The sequence below is a fragment of the Pleurodeles waltl genome, chromosome 8 (assembly GCF_031143425.1).
Source record: "Pleurodeles waltl isolate 20211129_DDA chromosome 8, aPleWal1.hap1.20221129, whole genome shotgun sequence".
NCBI lineage: Eukaryota > Metazoa > Chordata > Amphibia > Caudata > Salamandridae > Pleurodeles > Pleurodeles waltl.
The window spans coordinates 1483476230-1483500339 of NC_090447.1; the positions used below are offsets into that span (position 1 = coordinate 1483476230).

Consider the following 24110-nt stretch of genomic DNA (forward strand, 5'->3'; position numbering starts at 1 on the left):
CAAAGTCTACTAGTGCCGTTGGTTGTACAGCAGCAGCATGTGAATGTGATCGTCCAGGCTTATGTCCATTACAGCATTGAAATCCCCACCCAGGATATGTGTCGGGAGGGTAGAGTGGCAAGTATGTCTGTAATTTCAGATAGGGTGCAGGCTTGGAGCCTTGGCGGAGCGCATTTACTCCACACTGTTATCTCCCTTTGACCATAGTGACTGTGTACCCCCACAAACCTGCCCCCAGGGTCTGTCCATGTCTTAACCACCTGGAATGGAGGGCTTACTTTCACCAGTATAGCCACTCTGTGAGCCCCCTTAGTGAAACCTGTGTGCAGTATGCTCCACGCCCCACAAAGCGCCAATTCGTGTGTCTCCTGGAGAAGGACCAAGTCGGGCTGTTGTCTCTTGATGTACTGCATTACCAGCCCTCTTTCAAACTAGCCCCACACTTTCCCCTCCTCCTCCCCTTCTTGTGCTCTCCTCGTTGGCCCACATCTTTCAACCTGGTCCATTGCCAAGGAGAGCTCGAGAGGTCTGTCACCCCATATATACGTCTATAACTACATTAACCACTTATAACTCCTCCCCGTCCTCGAAACAACAGCCAGACTTTTTTGCAGCACAGATAGAGTGCAAAAGAAAAGGTTTGCTCTCTCTCTCAAAGGAGTCTTAGGGACTCATCGGAGAGTGGGATTTCTGTGGAGCATGACCAGTTTCTGTTAGTTGTCCATTCCGCCTATGGCCAGCAGAGTGTGTCATCCAGGGGAGGAGGCATCCTGTGCATCTTGTTCCAAATCGGCTATCCTGGTCAGTAGAGGATGAATGTGTTCAGGTTCTGAGTGTGAGGCATCTGTGGTGTTCTCGGAAGCAGGATTGCGTTTCCCCGAACCCTGTTCCGTATTCTTCCCCCAGAGTGAGGAGTCTCTCCTCCTGATTCTACAGAGATGTCTGGATTGTATGTTCGCCGTGCGTTACACCGTGGGGTTCCATGTCCCATGTTGATTGTTAGCGCCCTCTTTTACAGTCTTTGTAACTCCAAAGCCCTTCACCTTCCGCCCTCTCAAAATTACCACCAGAGATTTTGTTTCTATGCTTGGGTTTTGTCAATGGTATCTCCTCCAGCCATGTCCAAGCTTCCTCTGGCATGAGAAAGAAGTGGGCTCGGCCCTCAAAGATGACTTTTAGTTTCACTGGGTACAACAGCATGTATTGTAGCTGGAGGATCCTGAGCTTTGCCTTTACAGAATCAAAGGTGTGGTGCTGTTTCTGGACCTCTCTGGAGTAGTCTGGGAAGATCATGATTTTGGATGGACCAAGATGGATTTCTCCTAGGTTTCTTGCAGGATCATGTCTTGGTCCAGGAAATTTAGAAAGCGGGCTATCACTGGACTCTGTCGGGCCCTTTGTGGCTGCCTGATGCTCAAGCCGCGGTGTGCTCTTTCCAGAACAAAGCATGACGAAAATTGTCCATTTGGAAGAGTTTCATGCAGCCACGTGGCCACGTTAGATCCTGCAACTCCCTCCGGGAAACCTACAAAGCGCAGATTATTTCTGCACGCCCAGTTTTCTGCATCATCCACTTTCCATTGAAGGTCTTTTGATGTGGCTTGGAGTTCCGCTACTTCTTTGCTCAGTCCAACTGTTGCATCTTCTCGTTCTGAAGTTCTGATCCTCACTGTTGCGACCCTGGCCATTACAAGTCTGAGAACCTGGCAGAGTAGGGATCCTTCAATTACCAACTCGCCTATCTTCTTCTCCAACGCCTCTGTGAAGGATTGAGTAGCTGACCGCAGGGAGGCATTGTCTGGTGGTGGTAGTGTTGTTGCTTGGGATTCTTCTGGAGGGGGTATCACTTTAGCATCCCACCGGAGACGTCAGTGACTGAGCTCCAGTGCCCCAAAGCCAGGTAGTGCTTCTGATCGAGCGCATTGGCCCCCGCCTGCTTTACTGCATCCAGGCCCCACCACCAGGGCATGGCCTCTTCCTCAGCGTGGCATAGTACTCCCCGGCCGGCCCAGAGCCCACCATCAGCAAGAAGCAGGGCACCTCGCTACTCCACCAGGTCGCCACACATGGCCCCCGGTATGCACACCTCTGTGTCTCTCTCTCGAGAGGCTGCGGCTGCTCTCGTGCTCGGCCTACACTCTCTGCTGTCTCATTCTTTGTATGTCAGGCCCTGGGGTACGTTTTCCGGGAGCTTCCATGTGTGTAGGGTTCTCTGGCACTCTACATCTAGTGGAATGAGTTTTTAAATTTGAGGCAGATGGCCGGATTATCGTCGGATTATGGCTGGACCGCCAGAGCTGCCCTTGAACTCGTCTGCGTGGCCATCATGCTGACCACGCCCGACAATTGCTTCTAATTTAATCCATTTGCACCTGTTTAATTTAAGGAATGCTAAAGTTCAGAATAATTAACCTGGGGTTAACCATGTTGGAGACTCAGTAGAAGTTTTACATTTTGCTCATTTTTCTTATCCTAATAAAAGAGAGCTCTATCATATGGGATCAGGTCAGCAACTTTAAGAATTTATGGCCAAAGATCATAAGTTTCTTCCTCTGACTGTGACAGCACAAAAGTGAGGAAGTGCTTGAATTAATTTCAGCCATTGGTGATCTGTTAGAAAACATAAGCTTTTCCCATTACATGCTTGGCATTTCCAACATTATATGAGGGGTTTGTAAGTTACTCCAGGGCCACAGTTATTCAGGGAAAGCTTTATAATGTCATGAATACCCACAATATACACAGAACAACCACTGTTATGCCAGGGCAACCACTGTGTCATCGATGGACAGCTGCATGCATTTTAAAGCATGTTGACATGTCAAAAATGTCCACAGTTTGGCATGGATGTGCCAAACTGTGGACATTCTGACATTGAGGTCATAGTAAAGTCAAGGAAGGCCACAGAATATAAAACATAATTACCGAAAATGCAGCCTGTATGCAAGGGAAGGGCATCTTTAACCCATAAATGCCCAAACTATGCTAGGGATGGTCAGCATTATGATGGAGACGGGACTGTTAAGCAAAGGATGCCTACAATATGCAAGCAATAACCACCATTATGTTAGGGCATCCATCATGCAATGCTTTAACTTCAAGGTAGGGGCTCCAACAAAATGCCAAGTACGACTAGTGTTGAACCATAGCAGTTTTACACCATCATGACAAGGATTCCGGAGGATGAGAGGAATACCCCTCATTGTGCCATAGTAACCATTATCTTAGGTGAGTGGATCCTCTTGTGCCCAAGATAGCCTCATATATCCGTATGTCATAGATGGCGCAAGCTGCTTGGAACCAGGTTGCTGCTAGGGAGGGACAAAATCAGGCTTAGGGATTTTGCACACACATTCACACACCATTAACTCACACACCAGTTTTTTTTTTTGCTTACCAATCTCCTCCCCTTCCAGCACATATCCTCTCTGGTTTCTTGGGTTCATTCACAAGGCATGACCTCTTTACGTAAAGATATATTATGACTGACAGTACACACCTTTAAAATGCCATGCCAAAGGGCCGGGGGGCTGCAGGTTCAGTTCACTCTCTTCCAGCGGAGCCTTAATGGGCCACCTCTCCAGTGTGCAGAAACTGCAGTCATGATGGCCAATTCTAAGTTCCTACACATGCTCAATCTGAACATGGTATTTCTGTCACCCTGGTGGTGTGGAGCTATGCAGTTCCAGATCCTATGATGCTGTTCCTGTGTGAGCCAGTTCTAACAACCCCTGCTCAGATTGTACTCTCTTTCTGACTTGTCGATGGAGTGCTCCTTGCTATTACTTAGCACCCATCCATCGCCAAAGTCCTAGTTCGTCATGTTCTCTTGTCATCTCTTCTTTGAATGCTAGTCTGTGTGGCTGAGCATCTCTCCCTTGTGCTTCAAGTGGTTTATACTGGTGATTAATGGTGGAAGGCCCTTTACCAGAACAATAAAAAGTAAAAGTAAAACATTTAAATGATAGAGCCTGTGTGTCTTCCTTCCACAGACGTGTTGAGTTTCCAGAAAGTACTATTTTTCTTCTTTCAGTCCTAGAGCAAAATGTGAATCAGGATGCTGTGAAATCCAGTGAAGAGAGAGCCCAGAATGGAGAGCCCGACTCAAGCAGCGATGACAAGACACCTTTTGAAATGTGTTTGAAAGACAAAAGGTGTGTTTTACTTTAAAGCTGTCTTGAACACTTTAAAATGGCTAGCTCCTTTCTTTTATACTCTCTCTATCTCCCTTTTCTCACCCCTCTATCTTTATGTACTTTTGTGCTACCTCACTTATTCATGCATGCACTTCCTCTTTCCATCTGCACTTCATGGCCTCCACTTTTGTTCCCTCTTTCTCTCTCTTTCACACACGTTTTTCTTCCTGCTGCCTTAACTTTTCTCCTTGTTTCTCCTTTTCTTGCTTTTCCTGCATATGTGCATGTTCTTTCTTTAGCTTTCGCGCTGTCTCTGTTGAAATCACTTACCTTACTCTTTGTTCTCTCCCTCCTGTTCACTCAATTTTCATCTTTCTTTCTTCCTCTCTTTCATTTACTCTTCCATCTCACTGAGACCCTTCCACACTCTCTACTTCTAGGTTTCTTTGCTGCATTTCTTTGCATTTTTTCCTTTGTACATTTTTGTTAATGAACGATCATTGGTCATTGTACAATATCTTCCACTGCTTCACCCCTTCCTAGGGGATGCACACCACAAGTACCTCTTTCTGCTTTTAGATTACCTCAAAGGGCAAATGCATCTACCCTGTCAATGTCCAGCAGTGTCTTAGGGCCGAATTATGAGTTTGGCTGTGCCCTGGGCAGTGCAGGGGCCCCCTAGCCCCTGACACTGACTTTCCGCCACAGGAAGTCTGGTGGGAAGCTGAGTTGTAATCAGCACAGCGGCACTGAGCTCGGCGACACTGTGGCTGGGTACAGCCCAGACAGCCGTCAGCCTGTCAGGAACAATGTTCCTGGTGGTGATGGCGGTCCCCTGGTGGGTCCGCTCGCCAGGGTTGTAATGTGGAAGTCGGACTACCTGCAGTGCAGCGGCCCAACAGTCACCATGAGTGTGGTGGTCCTCGGACCGATAGACTCGTAATGAGGTCCTTAAGTTTGTCTCTCTTTGGTATCTTGAGGAGCTACTGCCAGTCACTGAGCATTTTCCCCACAGTTTCTTCCAGAACACACTCTGAGCCAATTTGGTGGGCCTCACTTCTTGCCTCTGCCTGTCTCTTTCGGCATGGCCTGGGAGGTCACTTAGGAGGAAGAACATTTGTTTGTCTCGGTTTTCAATATCTTCTGTTAGACATGACTATCTCACAGCTTCTCGCAGCACAGCATGAAATGTTTCACGTCCTCTCTTGTTCCGCACAAGCATTTATCTGAGACCATAGGGTTTGTTCTGTTCATAATAGTGTTTAGCAACAGACATCCTCCTCTTACTAGAGTGGAGAGTCTCCTCTCTGTGGTTTATTAGGGGGACGAGGTACTGTTGAGCGTTCCGTGACAGGTCATATCTGCAAGTAAGCTTCTTGTCTAAGGTTCGTGCTAAGTATGCATGCTTCGCTAGGCTGTCTCAGCTGTTCTGCTGCTGCTTCACAAGTTTTGCTCCATGAAGTGTCTGTGTAGAGCCTGGCTTCACGCCACCGTGGGCCACGCTCGTGGAGCTGCTTCCATCCTTCAGGCTTCCCACAGGACAGGCTCCTCTAGTGGTCGCCCTGCAGTGTTGATGGGAGCCAACCGTTGTCCGCATCCATCTTTTGGCAGCTGGACACCAACAAACTGTAATCGTTTAATTTTAGTTTGCTTCAGGGTGGCCTCGTCATGAACATCACTTATGGGCTCCCTTCAAACAGATCAGAGGCGGGGGAAGGGCTAGATGATACAGGATTAGGGACTTCAGGCAGGCAGCCGAGATGAAGAGTTAATCCACATCTCACTCCATGACAAACCCAGGCCACACAGACCTAATTTAAATCATAAAAAATGCCCCCTTTTGTAAAGCACCTACATTCATTCCAAACTAATTACCAGCACGAGGTCTGACCCGGTCATTACTCTGTAAACCAACTCTTGCCCTTTTGCCTCTACTTACATTCTAAACCTAAACCCTAACTTAAATCACAACCTTGACCTTACATCCCACAGCATTAACCTATTCTCTGAACCGTAACTCTAATTGTAAACTTAGTTATGATTATAACCTTACTGCCTGGCTACATCACAAGACTCTGAACTCTAGTGTAACCCTAGCCCTAACCTTTGCCTTCCAGCCTAAACTTCAGCCCTGATCTTCTCTTATTCTTGGAGCGTAGCCCTTCCCCTAATCGCAACCTTACATTGTAAACCCTATCCCGCCACCTTAAATTCTGAAGCTGATACTATCCTGCATGTAGACCTTTGCCATACCCCTAACCTGGCTTCCCACACACTAAACAGTAGCCCTACAGCTAGGCCTTACTTCTAATCACAGGCTTAGATCCTACACTCTGATTCCACACGGTAAATTCTAACCGTACTCCCAAACTCTGAGCTTAAACTAAATACTAATTGTAATCGTACACTTAAGTCTAAACCCTAATTACTTTGCAATGCTTTACATTTTCTACGCTTTGCATGATTTGCAGTCGAATATGTATTATGCGCTTTATAGGAGGTGCACAGAAAGATACTATTTTTATACTTTTAGGATTTCCAGCAGATTAGAGAGGTTTCAAAACTACAGAAAGATCAAGGAAGTCAACAGTTCCAGATCTGCTTTGTGCATTTTCTCCTTCCAGGCAGGGCAGTAGTGTGTGCTGCTGCATTCTCGAGACATGTCAGGTTATGGTCCAGACTTCAGTGCAGCGGGAACAGCTAGAGGGGGGGTGCAGCAGCCCCAATGTCTTCCTAAGGGTAGTACCCCCATGCAGACCAAAGAATGACAAACCTGCCCCGTGGAAGCATGGGGTGTGCAGAAAGTGATGAATGTACACACCAGGTAGAAACAAACTTCCATCGGTGATGAGAAGTGGTCTCCTTTGGTTCCAGTGCGTTCTTTTGCAGAGATCATGCCGTTTGGTGACCGGTCAGGAGGCAGTAATAGGACCGGACAGCAGAACGAGGTGTTTGTCCTCTGTCCAACCACATTAGTAGCGACTTCTCCTTCGTCCCTGAAGGTGCTGCAGTGATCATGTCACAACAAGTGATGGAGTAAGGCGAAAAGATCAGTAAAATGAACTTGCTGGTTGTTGTGAGCAGGGAAGAGGCTAGCTATACTTTCAATTTTTGTTCTGTTGCGAGAATTCCAGCACAGCCTCCTTTCCCTGCTCTAATACCACTGTAAATAAAAGTATTTTTGTGTCGTGTTCCAGTGTTTCTGTGTCTTTGAATCTTGAACATGGGTGGTATAAAGCAGGAGTGGTGGGGTATTACTTAACTCTCCACCTGCTGGGTGCCCACCCCTCTGCTTTAGCACCAATGTGGGACCCTTTGTTAAATGGACAAACCTTTAGACATTCTCTCAATCTTTTCTGTAAAAAAAAAAAAAAATTAAAAAAAATAGCTTCTGCCATTGACACTGTAGGCTGTGCTAAGGTGCTGGGTCACTAGGTATGCACTGCCATGGTCCTCTGGAGGTTAAATGCAAGTGTACTTTGGAGAACACAGTTAAAAGGGAAAACGCCCTCAGCGGCAACTCCTAAACAACGCAGTCCTGGTTCACGAAAGCGGAACAACGCTTTTGTTAACCACGACTTCCTTGTTTTGTGCCTTAACCACGCATGTGCTGAACAATGCACATGCTTCGTTAATGCACAAACAAGGGAGTCGGCTGAGGAGGACGACGCGACGACTCAGGTAAGTGGGGGTGGGGGGTTGGGGTATTAGCTTTTGGGGCGGGGTGGGGGGGTCGGTGTATTTTCTGGTTTGGGGGTGGGGGGTCGGGTTTTAAGGTTTAGGGTCAGGGTATTTTCTGGTTTGTGGGGTGGGGGGTTGGGGTATTTTCTGGTTTGGGGCGGGGAGCGGGGTTGGGGTTTAAGGTTTAGGGGTGGGGGTCAGGGTATTTTCTGGTTCGGGGTGGGGGGTCGGAGTTTAAGGGTTAGGGCCGGGGTATTTTTCTGGTTTGGGGGGCGGGGGTTTAAGGTTTAGGGTCGGGATCGGGGTATTTTCTAATTTGGGGGTGGGGGGTCGGGGTTTAAGGTTTAGGGCCAGGGGGTCGGGGTATTTTCTGGTTTGGGGGCGGGGTGGGGGGTCGGGGTATTTTCTGGTTTGGGAGCGGGGTTGGGGTTTTAGGGGTGGGTGGGGGGTCGTGTAATTTTAGGGGTGGGGAGTTGGGGGAGTTTAGGTTTAGGGGCAGGGTGGGGGGCTCGGGGTAGTTTTAGGGGTAGGGTTGGGGTACTTAGGTTTCAGGGGTGGGTTGGGGGTCGGGTACTTTTAGGGGCGGGTTGGGGGGGTTTAGGTTTAGGGTCAGGGTGGGAGGCTCGGAGTAGTTTTAGTGGTGGGGGGTTGTTTTAGGTTTTGGGGGTAGGATGGAGGTCAGTTTTAGGGGCAAGGGTGGGGGTTGGGTGGGGTTTTAGGGGGGAGCAGAGGGGTTGCGGTAATTTGTAGGGGTGGGGGGCCAGGGGGGTCGCATGCAAGAACAATGGATGCCTATCACTAATGCCTTTACCAGGAATGCCTTTACAACGAAAAATCATTGTTAAGGCATTTGTGGTAAAGGCATTAGTGGTAACAACGAGGTCGTTGTTCCGACCTCGTTGTTCAGGCATTCGTTGTTCTGGCAGGCGTCGTTCCGACATACATCCAGTTATTAGAAGAACTTTGCTAAAAGGCTGATCATCTTTGGACTAAAGATTCCCTTTGTAGAACTGTTTGGTTGCCATCCTGTGAATGTTTTTTATTAATTTTGATACAACAGTCTTACCCACTCCAGGATGGTCCTGCCTTTTACTGTTTGATAAGCGCGCATTCTAATGTCAGCCTCCCTGAGACTCATTGATGAGCCAACGCAGGCAGTTGTATAATGCATTTAAAAAAAAGAAAAAGGTGCACTTTTTGGGCGCATCTCAGACTGGATTGGTTGAATGATCCTGCTCATCCTACAGTAGAGGAGAAGAGCTGTTGTACTGTGGTGCTTGTCAATTTTCTCAATTATGTGAACCCTCCTAAAAAGGATGGTTGTTGGTTTTTATGTTTTTCTTTTTGCAATCTCGCATATTTATTCCTCAGTGGCCTGTCCCTTGTGTTATCTATTTCTGTACACCTTCTGATCAAGGAGGCTATATCTCAGTTTAAAAGGCACAAAGTTTAGTAGGACTAACCTAGCAGATCGTCCGCTAAGATTATGCAGTTCTTGCAGACCAGGTCCTCCTACAACACATCTGTTTGTCGGATTCCTCTGCTCTCAGTACCTCAGTGTGGCAGTGCTACGCCTACAGTTATACATCTTTTAGGTTCAGACAGAAGAACTAGTCTTTGGATTACATGCTCAAGCCTCAACAGAGTTCCCCGTAGCTTACAAAACCACTCCTGTTCATACCTTGGGCAGAAGAGGTATTCCTCAGGATCCTCAATTCTCAATCTTGGTAACGGATTACTCTCTGATAAGAGTACTAATGCTACAAATATGTGCAACCACTTTCAGGCCTGAAACACAGGAATAGATTCGAAGTTAAGCAGTTTTGATACTAGTCTGCTGGTGTAGACCATCCCCGCCAATCAAGAACTGCTACATCCAAGAGGCGGAACTAGAAGTGACACTTGGCCCTACAAGTAGTAACAGAGCCACTCCTCCATCCTAGTACCAGAGGAGAAGCAGAGACAGTCTAAAGGCAGGGCCTTCAATTCGACCTTCCTGTTGAGAGAAGCTATACCCGAGGATAAGTGTCTTCCCCTGCCGCTCGATAGAGGAAGTACTCACTGTCTAGAGACAAGGCTTTAGGCTTGCCCTCCTCCCTCCTGCGATTGGACATAGGTGGAGGAGAGCGCTGCTTCTTGTATCATTCTGGTAACTGCTTCAGCACCGGTGAAGGACAGAGCCAGGTGCGGAGGATGAGATGGCGCTTACAAATGCCACAAATAGCAAACACTGTGCCAGGAGTTCACAGGTAGCTTGAATTATGAGCAGAAGGCTCCGGCTTCCTTGTTTTCGCCTCATTTTTCAATACATTAATAGTGACTAATAGTTTATCATTCGCTATAGATGTAATAAAAAATGGAGCAGCAGGATCTTGAACATGATCTTCTCTAGCATCCTGGGTTAGTAAAATAAAATTATTTTAAATGTTTGATGCAAGCGCGCATGTCGCTGAGAGTAAGTTTGAATGAGATAGCATGTGTGAGCAGACATTCTTATTTGTGGGACTGTGAGATAGTATAAATGAGTCAGTAAGAGTGCATGAGAGTGTGCAGATGTGTGAGTCAAGGTAAGAATGAGTGCAAGAGACTGAGTGAAAATAAATGTGAGCGAATGAGTGAGCCAAGGGTAAGTGTGAGTGAACGTGAGTGAGCATGAGTGAGAATGTGTTGTAATGCTTGCAAGTCTGCTGTTGAACCTAGCATGCTTCTTCATTCATAGAGGCATTCTGGGCAAATTGCTGGCAATGGCACACTGAAGATAACTTTTGGCATAAGGCACCGGTGGCAAAAATGCTGGCACTGACAAACTGGCAGAAATTCTTGGCGTAGGGGAGGACAAGCGTGGCATGCGTCAGGGGAGCATCAAATGGCGGAATGCTGTTCCTCACTTACTAAACATAACTTTTGACATAAGGGTCACCCATTGTACTTGGACAGCAGTAATGGAAAAATTCGGATAGTGCCTTATTGTATGCAATGTTTGGCTAGAAGGGGCATCACAAAAATCTGTCCCGAGCAGTGGCAGTAATCTGAGACATATAGAGGGTCATATAGAACAATTTAAAAACAAAATGGGCTAAACTCGTGGGGATTGTCAGGTTTCATTAATTTTGCACATCATAAATATTTGAGTGTTTCTTCAGAGCCTTTGGCTACTTAGCACATATATGACAAAATTGTGCTTCAGAATGCACTATTAGAGTTATTTATTTTCAAACATTTCTCAGTGGGGAGAAACCTCTGCCACCAATTTGCCCCTCCCCCCAGGAGATGTCAGACTAACTCACTTTGCGTGCTTGCTACAAATCAAGTAACTGCTACCTTGAAATATCATGTCCGCACCTTAAATACATGCTATCTAAAATAGACATTTGTCTGTGTTGTGTTATGTTAAACATGCAGATATTATGGAACTTTAGCGATGTTAATTATTGTGATGCCACCAGGGTTAATGTTACGCTACATCACTTTCTAGGGTGATTCGGGGGTCAAAGGTCATATGTCAGTTCATGTTACGTCATTAAGGTCAAAGGGTGTATGATGTTTCTTCCGCTACCCCTGGCCTTTTGGAGAATCGACACCCGTGATAGCAGTGGTAGCTATTTCCTGCTACTAGGCCCCAGCACAGGTGGGGCCCTAGGGCAGCACTAGATGGCTAAGTGACAGAGACCGGTCAGAGGAGAACCTTAGGGTGGGCTCTCAGAGGCCTCCCGTGGGGCTAAAAGCCACATTTCACTGAGGCACACAGTAAATGGCTGATTACAGCCATTTATTTGCATCGTTAGTGTATCATTGTGTCATGTAGTAGGGGACTGGGGAGGAGTACAGAATCAGAGGCCGGAATTGGGCAGAATCCTCGAGAAAGGAAGTCGTGGAATGAGGCACTAATGCGAGACGAGATCAGGGCCACATGGGAGAGCAGCGTGACTGGATGGGATCCGCCTGCTGGCTGCAACTGAGAGGGGCAGTAGTCAGAGGGCAAAGATAGAAAATTACCCTGAGAGAGACGGGAGGAGGGGGCAGTAATCTGAGAGGCTGTGAGATTGTATCAGAGAGACCAGCATGCTGGCAGAGGACAGATCTCAGAGAGCTGCACCGGAGGTGCTCAACAGGGATGTCAAAGGGAGGAGACTACCTAAAGAGAGACAGCACCATAGAGACAGAATGCTTACCTCGAGAGGGGACATGAAGCTGAACGAGGGCAGCTCTCAGAGAGAGCTGCACCAGATATGATTTTAAAGCGGAGTGGAGAGCGCCACACTGGCAGTGGGAGCACTCGGTACAGCAGCACCCCTAGAATGTTTGTGAGACTGCACTGAGGACTCCAGGAGAGACACCACCGCCTGGGAGACTGAGGCACCCCAACAAAGTTGCACCCCGAATAGCTGCACAGCATCTTGAAAGGACGAAGCTCGACCCTGCAGGGGAGGTGCGGAGTGGCACCCTGAAAGCGGGCAGTAACGCAGCATAGCAGGCAACACCCCAAGAGGCAGCTGCACCCCGAGAGTGACAGGAAGACACCCTCTGAAAAAAATAAAGTAGCACCTGAAAAGAGAGTGCAGCACCTTTAAGGAGAGTGATGGTACTCCGAGGAGAGAGACGGGGCAGCTCCCTTCGGGAGAGTGATGGTACTCCGAGGAGAGAGACGGTGAGCACCCTTAGGGAGAATGATGGTACTCTGAGGAGAGAGACGGTGAGCACCCTTCGGGAGAATGATGGTACTCCGAGGAGAGAGACGGTGAGCACCCTTAGGGAGAATGATGGTACTCCGAGGAGCGAGACGGTGAGCACCCTTAGGGAGAATGATGGTACTCTGAGGAGAGAGACGGTGAGCACCCTTCGGAAGAATGATGGTACTCTGAGGAGAGAGACGGTGAGCACCCTTAGGGAGAATGATGGTACTCTGAGGAGAGAGACGGTGAGCACCCTTAGGGAGAATGATGGTACTCCGAGGAGAGAGACGGTGAGCACCCTTCGGGAGAATGATGGTACTCCAAGGAGAGAGACGGGGCAGCTCCCTGAAGAGGAGAGAAACGGTGAGCATCCTTCGGGAGAGTGATGGTACTCTGAGGAGAGAGACGGTGAGCACCCTTAGGGAGAATGATGGTACTCCGAGGAGAGAGACGGTGAGCACCCTTCGGGACAATGATGGTACTCCGAGGAGAGAGACGGTGAGCACCCTTAGGGAGAATGATGGTACTCCGAGGAGAGAGACGGTGAGCACCCTTCGGGACAATGATGGTACTCCGAGGAGACGGACGGTGAGCACCCTTCAGGAGAATGATGGTACTCCGAGGAGAGAGACGGGGCAGCTCCCTGAAGAGGAGAGAAACGGTGAGCATCCTTCGGGAGAGTGATGGTACTCTGAGGAGAGAGACGGTGAGCACCCTTAGGGAGAATGATGGTACTCCGAGGAGAGAGACGGTGAGCACCCTTCGGGACAATGATGGTACTCCGAGGAGAGAGACGGTGAGCACCCTTAGGGAGAATGATGGTACTCCGAGGAGAGAGACGGTGAGCACCCTTCGGGACAATGATGGTACTCCGAGGAGACGGACGGTGAGCACCCTTCAGGAGAATGATGGTACTCCGAGGAGAGAGACGGGGCAGCTCCCTGAAGAGGAGAGAAACGGTGAGCATCCTTCGGGAGATTGATGGTACTCTGAGGAGAGAGACGGTGAGCACCCTTAGGGAGAATGATGGTACTCCGAGGAGAGAGACTGTGAGCACCCTTCGGGAGAATGATGGTACTCCGAGGAGCGAGACGGTGAGCACCCTTAGGGAGAATGATGGTACTCCGAGGAGAGAGACGGTGAGCACCCTTCGGGAGAATGATGGTACTCCGAGGAGAGAGACGGTGAGCACCCTTCGGGAGAATGATGGTACTCCGAGGAGAGAGACGGGGCAGCTCCCTTAGGGAGAATGATGGTACTCCAAGGAGAGAGACGGTGAGCACCCTTAGGGAGAATGATGGTACTCCGAGGAGAGAGACGGGGCAGCTCCCTTAGGGAGAATGATGGTACTCCGAGGAGAGAGACGGTGAGCACCCTTCGGGAGAATGATGGTACTCCGAGGAGAGAGACGGTGAGCACCCTTCGGGAGAATGATGGTACTCCGAGGAGAGAGACGGTGAGCACCCTTCGGGAGAATGATGGTACTCCGAGGAGAGAGACGGTGAGCACCCTTCGGGAGAATGATGGTACTCCGAGGAGAGAGACGGTGAGCACCCTTCGGGAGAGTGATGGTACTCCGAGGAGAGAGAAGGTGAGCACCCTTCGGGAGAATGATGGTACTCCGAGGAGAGAGACGGTGAGCACCCTTAGGGAGAATGATGGTACTCCGAGGTGCGAGACGGTCAGCACCCTTCGGGAGAATGATGGTACTCCGAGGAGCGAGACGGTGAGCACCCTTCGGGAGAATGATGGTACTCCGAGGAGAGAGACGGTGAGCACCCTTAGGGAGAATGATGGTACTCCGAGGAGAGAGACGGTGAGCACCCTTAGGGAGAATGATGGTACTCCGAGGAGAGAGACGGTGAGCACCCTTCGGGAGAGTGATGGTACTCCGAGGAGAGAGACGGTGAGCATCCTTCGGGAGAGTGATGGTACTCCGAGGAGAGAGACGGTGAGCACCCTTCGGGAGAATGATGGTACTCCGAGGAGAGAGACGGTGAGCACCCTTCGGGAGAATGATGGTACTCCGAGGAGAGAGACGGTGAGCACCCTTCGGGAGAGTGATGGTACTCCGAGGAGAGAGACGGGGCAGCTCCCTTAGGGAGAATGATGGTACTCCGAGGAGAGAGACGGTGAGCACCCTTCGGGAGAGTGATGGTACTCCGAGGAGAGAGAAGGTGAGCACCCTTCGGGAGAATGATGGTACTCCGAGGAGAGAGACGGTGAGCACCCTTAGGGAGAATGATGGTACTCCGAGGTGCGAGACGGTCAGCACCCTTCGGGAGAATGATGGTACTCCGAGGAGCGAGACGGTGAGCACCCTTAGGGAGAATGATGGTACTCTGAGGAGAGAGACGGTGAGCACCCTTAGGGAGAATGATGGTACTCCGAGGAGAGAGACGGTGAGCACCCTTCGGGAGAGTGATGGTACTCCGAGGAGAGAGACGGTGAGCATCCTTCGGGAGAGTGATGGTACTCCGAGGAGAGAGACGGTGAGCACCCTTCGGGAGAATGATGGTACTCCGAGGTGCGAGACGGTCAGCACCCTTAGGGAGAATGATGGTACTCCGAGGAGAGAGACGGTGAGCACCCTTCGGGAGAATGATGGTACTCCGAGGAGAGAGACGGTGAGCACCCTTCGGGAGAATGATGGTACTCCGAGGAGAGAGACGGTGAGCACCCTTCGGGAGAATGATGGTACTCCGAGGAGAGAGACGGTGAGCACCCTTCGGGAGAATGATGGTACTCCGAGGAGAGAGACGGTGAGCACCCTTAGGGAGAATGATGGTACTCCGAGGAGAGAGACGGTGAGCACCCTTCGGGAGAGTGATGGTACTCCGAGGAGAGAGACGGTGAGCATCCTTCGGGAGAGTGATGGTACTCCGAGGAGAGAGACGGTGAGCACCCTTCGGGAGAATGATGGTACTCCGAGGTGCGAGACGGTCAGCACCCTTAGGGAGAATGATGGTACTCCGAGGAGAGAGACGGTGAGCACCCTTCGGGAGAATGATGGTACTCCGAGGAGAGAGACGGTGAGCACCCTTCGGGAGAATGATGGTACTCCGAGGAGAGAGACGGTGAGCACCCTTCGGGAGAATGATGGTACTCCGAGGAGAGAGACGGGGCAGCTCCCTTAGGGAGAATGATGGTACTCCGAGGAGAGAGACGGTGAGCACCCTTAGGGAGAATGATGGTACTCCGAGGAGAGAGACGGGGCAGCTCCCTTAGGGAGAATGATGGTACTCCGAGGAGAGAGACGGTGAGCACCCTTCGGGAGAATGATGGTACTCCGAGGAGAGAGACGGTGAGCACCCTTCGGGAGAATGATGGTACTCCGAGGAGAGAGACGGTGAGCACCCTTCGGGAGAGTGATGGTACTCCGAGGAGAGAGAAGGTGAGCACCCTTCGGGAGAATGATGGTACTCCGAGGAGAGAGACGGTGAGCACCCTTAGGGAGAATGATGGTACTCCGAGGTGCGAGACGGTCAGCACCCTTAGGGAGAATGATGGTACTCCGAGGAGCGAGACGGTGAGCACCCTTCGGGAGAATGATGGTACTCCGAGGAGAGAGACGGTGAGCACCCTTAGGGAGAATGATGGTACTCTGAGGAGAGAGACGGTGAGCACCCTTAGGGAGAATGATGGTACTCCGAGGAGAGAGACGGTGAGCACCCTTCGGGAGAGTGATGGTACTCCGAGGAGAGAGACGGTGAGCATCCTTCGGGAGAGTGATGGTACTCCGAGGAGAGAGACGGTGAGCACCCTTCGGGAGAATGATGGTACTCCGAGGAGAGAGACGGTGAGCACCCTTCGGGAGAATGATGGTACTCCGAGGAGAGAGACGGTGAGCACCCTTCGGGAGAGTGATGGTACTCCGAGGAGAGAGACGGGGCAGCTCCCTTCGGGAGAATGATGGTACTCCGAGGAGAGAGACGGTGAGCACCCTTCGGGAGAATGATGGTACTCCGAGGAGAGAGACGGTGAGCACCCTTAGGGAGAATGATGGTACTCCGAGGAGAGAGACGGTGAGCACCCTTAGGGAGAATGATGGTACTCCGAGGAGAGAGACGGTGAGCACCCTTAGGGAGAATGATGGTACTCCGAGGAGAGAGACGGTGAGCACCCTTAGGGAGAATGATGGTACTCCGAGGAGAGAAACGGTGAGCACCCTTCGGGAGAATGATGGTACTACGAGGAGAGAGACGGTGAGCACCCTTCGGGAGAATGATGGTACTCCGAGGAGAGAGACGGTGAGCACCCTTCGGGAGAATGATGGTACTCCGAGGAGAGAGACGGTGAGCACCCTTCGGGAGAGTGATGGTACTCCGAGGAGAGAGACGGTGAGCACCCTTCGGGAGAGTGATGGTACTCCGAGGAGAGAGACGGGGCAGCTCCCTTAGGGAGAATGATGGTACTCCGAGGAGAGAGACGGTGAGCACCCTTAGGGAGAATGATGGTACTCCGAGGAGAGAGACGGTGAGCACCCTTAGGGAGAATGATGGTACTCCGAGGAGAGAGACGGTGAGCACCCTTAGGGAGAATGATGGTACTCCGAGGAGAGAGACGGTGAGCACCCTTAGGGAGAATGATGGTACTCCGAGGAGAGAAACGGTGAGCATCCTTCGGGAGAATGATGGTACTCCGAGGTGCGAGACGGTGAGCACCCTTCGGGAGAATGATGGTACTACGAGGAGAGAGACGGTGAGCACCCTTCGGGAGAATGATGGTACTCCGAGGTGCGAGACGGTGAGCACCCTTCGGGAGAATGATGGTACTCCGAGGAGAGAGACGGTGAGCACCCTTCGGGAGAGTGATGGTACTCCGAGGAGAGAGAAGGGGCAGCTCCCTGAAGAGAGAGGGTGAGCACCCTTAGGAGAGGATCATGAGTGATTAGAGCCCTGAAGAGGCTTGTAATGGGGATAAAGGAGGGGGCTGCACTCATACAGGGGATGGGTCAGTCTGGGGGAGACTGAGAAATGTATCTGTGCTTTTTCACCAACACCAGCGATTCCAAATGTTTTAATGCAGATGAGGTATTCAAACGCACAATTATCTTTTTGCCCCATGTGGCCAAGAAAGTGGTGGTTTCCAGAGCTTCTTCACCTGTGTTGAAAATGCTACAGGAAGCTTCCAAGCAAACCGAATGGGAGAGATTATTATTGGGATAACTTCTTAACAGCCATTATCCAGTGTCTTGTTAGGAAAATGTAATCATCCCTTGCCGCCTTCATCTAACGCCGAAGTACTTTTGGCTGCCATCTCAGCATATACAGAACGCCTTTTCAGGTTTTTCATTAATTTCCTGTGATCAAATAATTTCTGGATGGGACTAAATAAGATGTTTCTCTTAGACGACAGCCTTCTCTCTAGGGGAACTCAGTGAGGTCTTGTCTAAATTGACAACTTTTCCCTTTGATCCTCAGCATGAGGTGTCATTGCATTCTTTTACTTTGAAGGTACCTCTTGTAGTTGTGTCAATGGCCCACAGGGTAAGTGAGCTTCAGACTCGTATCTGCAGTAGAACATTGTAAATTTTCTCCAAAAAAGGGGTGTCTTGAGACCAAAGACATCACTCCTACTGATATAGTCTCTGACTTTCGTTAACCAGACATTTTCACTGTCTTTTCTTCAGTAGTCCCTGTTCTCCAGCCTAAGGATCCCATACATTTTATGAGTCTTAACATTTTATTTGGGCAGAACAAAAGTTGCAAAGAAATTTAATTGGCTCTATCAATAATGGTCCCCTCCATAATGGTATAGCAACCTCTTGGCAGACCATTTCTAAAAGGATAGTTTAGTTGCTGTGCTATCAACTAGCCAGCAAAACTCTTCCTGACAGACACACTGTGAAAAGGTACTGACCTTAGTTAAGAAACATCCCAATAGAAGACTTGTAAGGTACCTACATGAAGTTGTCCATATATTCACCAGGTACTACAGTCTAGATGAAGATTCTTGAGCTATGTTAGTTGGCTGAGCTCCTCTGAAGAATGCGTTCAGTTAAGGTTCCCAATAAGAGTGTTTTCCCTGGATTGTCTTTGCCCTTGATTGTTGAGTACCTCCAGTTTTTTGGGATAAGCTTGCAATTCTATACAGTAATGAACGTATTCTACAGAAAGAAATGTTACTTGCAATCAATGTTTGTAGGAATCTTCACTGAAGCCAAAAACAGCTCTCTCACGTCCTCAGTCTTTCAATTTACAACTGCAAATTTTAATTCAGTGAAATTGAAAACTCTGCAGAGGTCCCTCAAAAACAAATGAGCCTGTCAGTACAAAACATGCTGTGAGATGGAAGTTGCTGGCTCCTTAAAGGAGCGGTACATATTTTTCAATTGTCTTAATCTCCCACATAAGAGTTTGATTTGTCATTGTTTTATTTGCAGCATGTTTATTCTTTATGCTTCAGTGTTGCCTTATGTAGTATTTATATATTATTGATGGAAAGAAGAAAATAGAAACAAGCATTTGCAATGCTATAGGTCTCACATTAGCTAGAGTTAGAGCTTTTGGTGTTGTAAATGATAATGACAATCTCACCTTTGGGACCTTATACATATTTATCCATGCAGCACATTAAACCTTTATTAGAAATAAACTGTGTTTGTGCATTCCTTCATACACTTGGCATTAGACTGTAATGGCCCAAACAGCCCCTACAGAGCAACACAGTAAAAATAGCATTTGAAAGTAACATTGTCTTGTAACCATATAGTCAGCCCATAGAGGGTATAATCACACAAAAAAAGAATGACAAAGAACATTGCAGTGTAACCTTATAATCAGCCTCTTGAGGGCATAGTGTATTACACATTTGCAGTCCTTTTAAATATTATTTAACTGTGGCGTCAGCGTCACAAGGATGCAGTGCCACAGTTCATTACTAGATGTCCCTGTAGAGTCAGTAGCAGAAGGTGCAGTACCACTGGTCATAGCTAGATGTCCTGTAGAGTCAACAGCAATGAGGTGCAGTATCACCGGCTGTGGCTAGATGTCCCTGTAGAGTCGACAGCAGAAGGTGCAGTGCCACTGGTCCTGGCTAGATTTCCCTGTGGAGCCAAAAGCAAAGTAAGGACCAAGTGAAGGCAAATGCGGAAAACGAACCGCATGTGTGAACACGAGTGCTTATTGACAAACACGAGAGGTAGGGGAAACAAAAGAAAATAGTTCATCCAAACAACAGAAAAAGAAACCTGGCATAATTAAACTGTATTTGGCTGGTGCTCCTGAGCCAACAACAGGAAATGACGTATTGGCTGCCAAACCAGTTAGGAGGCAACAGAATGAGAGAAACACTACCTTTAGCCCATGGTAAGTGGCAGGTGGGAGCAAAGTCCTTTACTCATTCCACCCGGTCTTGCAGACAGCGCATGCATGCTGTCTACACTCAACATAAAAATATGGCCTGTTTAGGCTACAGAGATGTGCTTTTGGATAATTACCGCTTTTACCTCCAAAACAATGCATGCACTATAGTTTTGTAAGAAATGTGTGGAAATATTTTGTTAATGATTTTACTGAAAATTCCTATGATGCAGAACTGTCATTATCAGTAAGTAACACTGCTGTTTTGCACTACGAGTAACTTAAGCCTGCAAATTAGTCGTTTGACCCTTTGGATCAGCCTGAATGCTCTAAGATGAGGTTGAAAGCTTCTCCTTTCCTCCCTAATATCCTTTATGCTTCCCCTGGAGGGTGTTCCTTGCAGCTGTTCAATGAGACATGCAAAGTTTTTCAGTCCCTTATCCATATTTATTTATGGTATGTCTGCAGTAGTGTAGTCTCTGGCTGGGCGTTGTCTGTAATTGTGTAGACGACAGGCTTAGGACAATAGTGGATTTTTTTTTAGGAATCTGCTTTGTGTTCTTGTAACAGTTTGTAACATATTATAGGGCAACCATTCTTCTCTTTTCTCCAAAACTTGCATTGTCTGCAAAAATGAAGACATATTGGCAACTTCCCACTGATTTCCTGTAGCAGTTCTTCTTGACTTTGGGGAGGGAGGTTGTTTAAGGGGCCCTCACCACATTAAAGTATGTATAAGCTTTGTCAAACACATATTCAGTAGAGTCCTATAAATCTGAAAACTAAATAGGCTGCAAACTTAGACTGTGAATGCATGGACCGCATTTGATAGACTAGAAAATCTCTGATCATTGTAAGGTTTTTTGTGTAACACGAACCACGCCAAAAGACAACGGAGGACTGCACATGGTCAGACGCAAAGATATAGCCAACAAATAATGAAACAGGGGACAGAAGTGTAATGTTAATGCATTGTGAGAGGTGCATCTTGAATTATTTCCTAAATCAGTGGTTCCCAATCTGTGGCATGGGGACCACTGGAGGTCCACTAGGTCCACTAGGCCTCCTAACTGGGTCCGTGACTGCTTAGAAAATGATATAATATTAACAGAGTATTAAAGTGTACATAAATAAAGTGGCTAAATGTACAGTTGAAAATCTTTAAATGTGCTGTACATGTCAAGGCATTTGAAACTGGAGGCTTAAAATTAAATTAGTATCCTCAGATTGATTCGTGGGAGCAGTGCAGGTGCATAAAACAGAATACAGTATGGATGATGTGTGGCTTCAATTGAATTTAGAAAAGCTCCACCCTTCCTATTAAAAATATATATTTTCATTTTTTATGTATATTTATTTGCAAATGTGTTATCATTTGTGTATGCATTTGATGAATGCTTGTTTCTGTATTTTTTTGCGTTTTGTTTTGTGTTTCAAATCATAAACAATGTTTAGGCCGGCGTCCCCGGATTCCAGTATTGACTCAGTGGGGGTCCCTGGATTCCAATAATGATTCAATGGGGGTCCCCTGGGTTCCAGTAATAATAAAGTGGGGGTCCACAGAAGCCAAAAAGTTGGGAACCACTGTCCTACATTGATGCAAGATTGAGGTGGTGCAAACAAATACAGGGATATTGTTCCAGATCATGGGTGACTATATGGAGAACACCTGTTGTATTGTTTTTTCTTTTTTACACCTATTTGCCTCCAGTCTGATGATGTCCTGGCTGTTGATGTGGTAAGAGCCATCGGAGGCTGTGAGGTTGTCGGTCAGATGATGTTGAGTTCCGGTCATGATGGCGCTGTAAATGATGCTGCTGGTTTTCAAGATAGTGCTGACCAGCAAGGTGAGCCAGAGGAGATCCATCAGCATGGGGGTGATGTGATTATATTTCTTTAGGTCCTGTGTGAGACGCGACGCCTTTAAGTGGGGCCAGTATGAAGTCTGAGAGGCCATGAAGCAAGGTGTTGCCGCCATCCAAAGTCACATGTGCAAGAGGTTTAACAGGAAGTCTGAAGTTGCTTTCCAGGATGAGCAGTTTTACTTTCTTTAGTAGAAAAAGCTGGGACCAGGCCGTCTTTGGAAATGTGTCCTTGACGTTCAAAGCACTGGCTTTGGGTGAAAGTTGGTGCCTGAAGCAGTCAATGTTAAACATCAGTGAGCTATGTTTGGGATGGTTGTTGCTTGTTCTAGGCAAATAACATGAATTCTGTCTTGGTGTGATAAAGCTTTAGGTAGATCTCCACTTGGACCTCCATGTCTTGGGGGAGAGGGGGAGGGAGTGTAAGCAGTGTTTGAGGCGTTGGGGTATCTGGAGTGGAATTCAAATTAGTTGTTTCTCAATGACATATTGATGAATTTTGATACTGTTATTGGTGAAAAGAGACCCAAGGAGCTCAAGTTGAAGATGGCTGGTGACGGAATGAACCAGGAGGAGTTTCTATCAATCGTTGCTAATTGTTGATACAATATTGTTGTTTTTAAACTCTCATTTATCTTGCTCCCTGGTGCTGGCTAAGTTTAACCCTCAAACTGATCCTACCAGCCCCAGATTTCGGTCAAAGGGAGCAGGCTTGTTGCATATGATTTGGTCCTGCTTTTCCTTAGTCTTAATTCTGTCTAAGATTCTGGAGGATAACTCTGGTATTACTGCTGTGGCTTTGCAGTGGAATCCCAGTATTGTGTTTATTGGGCTCCTTCCAAAAGTAACAGTGGTGCACTCCTGATTCAGAAGGCAGGGCCTGTTCCTTGCAAAGTGTTAATAGCTGGGTTAAGTGACTTTCTAGGTAGTGAAATAGAAGTGACTGCCTCCATATTTAATGCACATGCAAGAGAGAAAGTTCTTCTAAGGATGAGCTTCTATTCCCTGTGCAGAAAACAGTTAATTGCACATTTCCCAATTATTTAATAATGTATACTTCCCACTAGTCGATGGTTAGAGTGCTTCAGGAACTGTACTACCACTGGCGATTTTCAGGCATAGTCCTGGGATTCTGTGTAGTGGAAATTTCCTTTAAATTCAGGAGGATACCTACAAAAGTATATTTCTGGCTTTTGTAATTAGGGTTTGTGAATCTGAACCCTCTGATTCCTCGAGAGGGAGGAGAAGAAAGGAAAACCATATACAGCACCTCGTGACGGCCTCATCTTGCACACACATTCATGTATTGGTGCACATTCAAATCCTCTGTGAAAAGTCTGAGGGCTAAGCCCCGAAGAGTTGGTAGTCATTGATTAGCTCATCAAGACACAAGGTGCTCTACTTCATGTCAAGCAACAGATGTGATATGGTCTCAGCACCATCATTCTCAGCTTGTAGGTTCCACTCACAAACAGATTAATTCAATGATGCAGCAGAGCAGTGCATTTCTGCACAGTGCCCCAAGTAATATGTTCTGCAGCTAAGAACAGAGCTCTAGGAAATATCTGCAGACGCGGTGTAGTGTAGGTGCAGGAGGGCCTGGTTCATGCCTTATTTACAGGATTTCTGCAGATCGATTTATGTAAATGTATGGCATATGTATGTCCTCAAAAGGTGGTATGAATCTGTTGCTCGTGTACACCTCTCCCCTAGAACACTGGAACTCTGCTGTCATTTCTAAAAGCTCATATCATACTACAGAGTCCACTGCTACCTGTTCAAAGTGACCAGTGAGTATGATAGAGCCCCTGCCAGCAACTCTCATTAGAGCAGCTTCTTACCACCTCCACTTCACTGTGAAATCATTGTGCAGTCACCCTAGGAATGTACTCCATTTACAACTGATTTGTTTTAATCTGTATGTTCTACAACCACCTTTGCAACCACCACCAGCATTGATGCTCACATGCAACGTCACCTTCAGGCTCAACATAAAAACCGGTTTCATGTATAATAGATTCTGGCCTGTAGACCTTGGTGATGCTTGTTTTTCTCTCACAAGCCAGTTTCAAACGTATTTGAACTTTTGTTGGAAAAAGGTGTGAATAATGTTCCCACATGATGCTAGCTTTTCTGGGGCTCCACATCTTTTACTCTATCAAGCTTTTGCCAACTTCAGTGGGAGTGTTGCAGATCAAATAAGACCTACAATATGAGCTTTCTTTCATTTTAAAACATTTAAACAATAGGAAGGTTTCTAGCGTCCCTTCTTAGGCTTCTGTTCATTGTTCTCACTTACTGTTAAACCTGTACATTTCTTCTTTCCTTTTCCATTTAGCCCCATGTCTACTCTTCACTAGGTTGAAGTAAAAAACACCCAAGTGGTTTACGCCAGACCTACAGGAATCCAAGAGTGCCTGCAGATGATTGGAACGTAAATGGAGGATCAGCAAA

General features: G+C 47.8%; 1 protein-coding gene across 2 annotated transcripts in view; it reads left to right on the plus strand.

Annotated features, from left to right (window-relative positions):
* The window catches only part of QTRT2 (queuine tRNA-ribosyltransferase accessory subunit 2), a 184742-nt gene that overhangs the window by 153130 nt on the left and 7502 nt on the right, over positions 1–24110 (plus strand). For both annotated transcript variants that reach the window (XM_069202683.1, XM_069202684.1), the window contains exon 8: positions 4034–4154. In XM_069202683.1, coding sequence (XP_069058784.1) covers positions 4034–4154 — 121 coding nt within the window. The remainder of the gene's footprint in view (positions 1–4033; positions 4155–24110) is intronic.